The 5,057-nt window shown below is 50.3% G+C and overlaps 1 protein-coding gene across 1 annotated transcript in view; it reads left to right on the top strand.

The window, feature by feature from the left end:
- The window catches only part of LOC107111483 (methyltransferase-like protein 2), a 9,618-nt gene extending 6,557 nt beyond the window's left edge, over positions 1 to 3,061 (top strand). The window contains exons 7-9 of the mRNA XM_015412447.1: positions 1 to 85; positions 2,000 to 2,065; positions 2,353 to 3,061. The exon at positions 1 to 85 is cut by the window's left edge and continues 7 nt beyond it. Coding sequence (XP_015267933.1) covers positions 1 to 85; positions 2,000 to 2,065; positions 2,353 to 2,528 — 327 coding nt within the window. The 3' untranslated portion in view covers positions 2,529 to 3,061. The remainder of the gene's footprint in view (positions 86 to 1,999; positions 2,066 to 2,352) is intronic.
- The last annotated feature ends 1,996 nt before the right edge of the window (positions 3,062 to 5,057 follow it).

The raw sequence follows: 5,057 nt of genomic DNA, 5'->3' as shown, positions 1-5,057 counted from the left end.
CTTAGCCAGCTTCTAAAACCCGGTGGACTGATTCTGTTGCGAGATTATGGCCGTTACGACCTGGCCCAGCTCCGCTTCAAGAAAGGTGCGTGGGAACATTTATGTGGGGCTGTATTCGTTCCCACTGCATCTGTCCTTGGTCTTGCAAAAGAGAAAAGGCTTGTGGCCTTCATGGTTGGAACAATTAAAGAAGCAGATGGTAGAGCGTTTCTGGGAGGGACCCACAACTTTGAGTGTGTGCACATGGGGGAGGTTAATGGCACACATTCCTCTAGATGGATGAAAATGGGGAAGGGAGGGCTGGGTGTTTTGATATCACTCCTGCTTTTAGCTCTCAGCTAGGGATGTGCATTCGGTTTGTCCGAACCGAATACACCCCCGAAAATGGCCCATTTGGACCCCTTTCAAGGCTGCTGCAGGCCGATTAAAGTAACTTTCCCCCCCACCATAGAGAACAATGGAGGGGATAGGGGCAACCTGTTTGAGGGCCCGTAGAATTGGACCCCCTGGTCCAATGTTCTTGAAACTTGGGTGGTATCTTGGGGAGAGGCTCCAGCCGCTACCCTGTGAGTTTGGAGCCTCTCCCTCAAACCCCTTCCCCTCCAGCCCCCAGAATATACCCTATGTTTTCGCTATTGACTTCAATGGCCCATAGGATATAATGGGGTTGAAACTGACGTTTGGCTGGCCAAGACTTCTGAATTGGCTCCTACTGCCAAAATTGACATGCAGGAGTCTTTATGCCAGCCGAAATTGATTCTGCCTGATTCTGCGGAATCTGAATCCGGCCAATTATTTTTTTTTGCACACCCCTACTCTCAGCCAATAGCACTGCATCCCATGCAGGCCTGCTGGGATCAGACCAGTGGTCCATCTGGTCCAGCATCCTGTTTCCCACAGTGGCCAACCAGTTGCCCCACAGATCCAACCAACAGGACATAGGGGCCAAGGCATCAGTCACCCTGCTGTTGCTTTCTAGCACTGGTATTCAGAGGCTGACTGCCACTGGATGGGGAGGCTCTCTTTAGTCACCATGGCTAGTAGCCCTTGGTGGTCCTCTCCTCTGTGAATCTGTCCGGTTGTTCTTGGTAGCCATTCAGTCGTGTTCGACCCTTGGCGATGCTACGGGCCAGCTCTCTCCATGTTTTCCGATCTTGTACTGTTTCTTTGAGTTGTTCCATGCTCCAATCTGTCTAAAGGTAAAGGTTTCCCTTGCTCAAAAGCCAGTCAAATCCAACTCTAGGGATGTGGTGCTCATCTCTGTTTTCAAGCAGAAGAGCCAGCGCTGTCCGGAGACGTTTCCATGGTCGTGGTTGGCATGACTAGATGCCGAGGCGCACGGAACGCTGTTACCTTCCCACCGAAGTGGTACCTATTTATCTACTTGCAATTTCTTGCTTTCAAACTGCTAGGTTGGCAGGAGCTGGAGCCAGAGACGGGAGCTCACTTCGTCATGCGGCACTTGGGTCTCGAACTGCTGAACTACCGTCTGCTTAACCACTGTCCAGTCCCCCTTTAAAGCCATCTATGCTCGTGACCAGCATTACATCCCCATACTCGTTAGTTAATAACATACTCGTTAAGTTAATAAGTCCATTTTGAGTCTATTGCCCATTGGTTTTATGGGGTGCCCCCAAGTTTTTAGTATTATGGGGGAGGGTGAAAAAGTTCGCTGTCCACTTTATCCGCCCATGCATAATTGTATAAACCTGTGTCGTGTCTCCCCTCTTAGTCGCCTCCTTTCCAAACTGAAAAGCCCCAGACCCTCTAGCCTTTCTTCACAAGGAAGGTGCTTGAATCCCTCAGTCTTTTTACTGGCCTTCCTCTGCAAGCTTCCTTTTAGGAAAAAAACCATCAACCACAACTATACCCGCTATTCAAAAGGAAGACAACCTTGGTGTGGCCTTCTTGGCCTCCAGTGGGCTGTCACAGCCTCCAGCCACTCTTCGCCATTGGCATCAGTGGAGCCGTAACCAGAACCTGCCTCCTTCTCTTCTAGGTCAGTGTCTGGCGGATAACTTTTATGTGAGAGGAGACGGCACCAGAGTTTATTTCTTCACGCAAGGTAACTCGCTTGCAAGCTGCTTCTTGGTCCCTTGAAGGTTACTGATCTTAAGGACTCAAGCAAGTTGGCTTGCTGGTCAGTAGAAACCAGACGGGAAGGAACCACTGGAATTGCTGGGTGGGTATCCTGGTGTCAGTGGACTGGAGTGTGTCCTCGTTCGGGTGACTTGCTATGTCAATGCTGGCAGTTTCCCAGCTGTGATGCTGAAATGGAGCCATCTTTGAAAGTTGTCTTCAATAGTTAAGCTGAATTCCCCCCCCCTCCTTTTCTTCCCCTCCCTTCTTCAGGCGAGTTGGATTTGCTGTTCTCCACAGCCGGCTTGGAGAAAGTCCAAAACCTGGTGGACCGCCGCCTCCAGGTGAACAGAGGAAAGCAAGTGACCATGTACAGGGTGTGGATCCAGTGCAAATACCGCAAGCCCCTCCTCCGGCTGAGGAGAGACCAGGAGACCAGCCACTCTTAGCGCTGTGGCCACATCACCTGGGGGCTGCCCCACAGCATGGGGGAAGTCTGCACAGGCTGGGTACAGCAGCAGAGCCCCTCAGTCAGTGCTGGTATCAGAGGGGGAGAGAATTTGCTGGCCTCACGAACGTCCTTGGAGTGAAGATTCGAACGTGGAGTTGGCCTTTTAGAACACTGAAGACTCCGAATGAGCCTGAGAGAAGGGGGCCCTGGAGATCTTGGTGGCCTGTAAGGTGCTGTTGGGCTTGCATCTTGCTCTTGACTGAGAGACCCAACACGGCTGCCCGCCTGGAACTTCCCAAGGGAAGCATCCACAGACTCTTTCCAGGCCTCGTCGTTGGGATGGCTGCCTTTAGCTCAGTTAACTTAAAATGGGGATTGCTGATCCTGCTGCGTTTCAGGACCTCTCTGCCACTGTGGCAGCCAGTTGGGGGAGGCACTGGAGTTCCATCCAGCTCCACAAGGGACAGCAGTGAGATCACCAGGACAGAAGCCACAGCGACAGGGCCCGTGTGGGAGACCTGCTGGATGACCTTGGGCAAGCCATAGTTCTGTCAGAGGTGTTCTTGAAAAAGAGCAGTTTCTGTCAGAGCTCTCTCAGCCCCACCTACCTCACAGGGTGTCTCTTGTGGGGAGGGGAAGGGAAAGGAGTTTGTAAGCCGCTCTGAGACATCTTTGGGTAGTGAAGGGCGGGGTATAAATCCAGTCTCTTCCTCCTCCTCCTCCTCTTCTTCCTCTTCTTCCTCCTGCCTTCAACTTTTCCTAGCATTATTGTCTTTTCCAGTGATTCTTGTCTTCTCATAATGTGACCAAAGTACAATAGCCTCAGAGAGCCAGTTTGGTGTAGTGGTTAGGAGCGCAGACTCTAATCTGGGAGAACCAGCTTTGATTCCCCACTCCTCCACATGCCGCTGCTGGTGTGACTTTGGATCAATTACAAGTTCTTTCAGAACTTTTCTCTCATGAGCAGTTCTCAGTCAGAGCTCTCTCAGCCCCACCTACCTCACAGGGTGTCTGTTGTAGGGAGGGGAAGGAAAAGGAGAATGTAAGACGCTCTGAGACTCCTTCAGGTAGTGAAGGGCGGGGTATAAAGCCAATCTCCTCCTCCTCCTTTTCTTCCTTCCCTTCCGCTGCCTAGTGTCCAGGGCCTTGGTGTCCAGGGCCTATCCTCCTCCTGAGAGCTGGCTCTGCTCTTCCCTTGAGCAAGGTGCCCACAAGGAAGACTTCCTTTGGCCTTTCTTAGCTGCCTCTTTTCCTTGTAGTTCTTCCCCCCATCTCTCAGCTGGGACGGCCTTTTTATCAGGTCCCGGCCTGGGGAAGAGGATGCTGCCTGGCCTGCTGCAGTCCTGTCCCGCCCCCACCCCAGATGGCTTGAGACTCAGCCGGGCCTTTGGCAGTGCTGGGCCTACACACAGCATTCTGAATGTGGCAAAGGACCAGTTAGGTTCGAAAGGCAAATGGAACTCTGAAGCGAAGACAAAAAAACTGGACACGTTTTGGAGGGAGAACCAGGAATTTCTCGGTTGGGAAATTCCTGGAGATTTTGGGGATGGAGCTTAGGGAGGACAGGGCTTGGGGAGGGGAGGGACCTCCACGGGGCACAGTGCCATAGAGTCCACCCTCAGACACAGCGGTTTTTCTCCCGGCGAGCAGATACCTGCAGTCTTGAGATCCGTTGTAATTCCAGGAGATCTCCAGCCTCCCCACCTGGAGGCTTGGTAAGCAGCAAAATACAACTGTGATATAATAACTATATCTTTGTATTATGAAAGCTTTGTGCAACACGTTCACCTTTTCACAATCAACGGAAGTTTCTGTTTATAAACATTCCACCAAACTTCTAAGGATGAATACATGCCAATAGATAACATTAATGTAGAGAATCCTGTTTTGTGGTCTGCTTTTCCCCCCTCCTTTTCTCATCCGTGTGGTAGTTTTACATAGCGCCCACAACACTGAAGAGGAAAAGAAAAGAAAAATGGACCACAAAATAGGACTGGTTACAGTAGTGTAGCTGTTGGCATGTATTCATCTTTAGAAGCTTGGTGGAATGTTTATAAACAGAAATTTTCGTTGATTGTGAAAAGGTGAAGGAGTTGCACTAAGCTTTGATAATACAAAGATACAGTTATTGTATCATGGTTGTATTTTGCCCTTTACCATTCCAACCCCATGATTTCTCTTATTTTTAACCCACCTGGAGGCTGGCAGGACCCGGACTGGGCAGGGAGTCCTGCAGGAACAGCAGTGGCTGACTTTTTACAGGCAGAGTTGGGGTGCTGTTCAAAGATAAAACCAGTGAATTGTTCAGCTTACTACCTTAATGTTAAAAATAATAACATTAAGAATAAACATAATAATTCTGAGGTATTGCAGCATACCTCCCAGTTCTGGTACTGTGTCAGCCAGCAGGCTGGAGTGGGAAGGAATTACATGCCACACCTTCCAATCAAATAAACGTGTTTGGTTCTATCAGACTCCTGCGTTATCCTTAACCCTAATTACCCACTGCACACTTTGTAGGACCCAG

Source organism: Gekko japonicus, unplaced genomic scaffold (genome assembly GCF_001447785.1).
Source record: "Gekko japonicus isolate JY-2015 unplaced genomic scaffold, Gekko_japonicus_V1.1 scaffold8, whole genome shotgun sequence".
In the NCBI taxonomy this organism is placed as follows: Eukaryota; Metazoa; Chordata; class Lepidosauria; order Squamata; family Gekkonidae; genus Gekko; species Gekko japonicus.
This window is presented reverse-complemented; position numbering and strand designations above follow the sequence as displayed.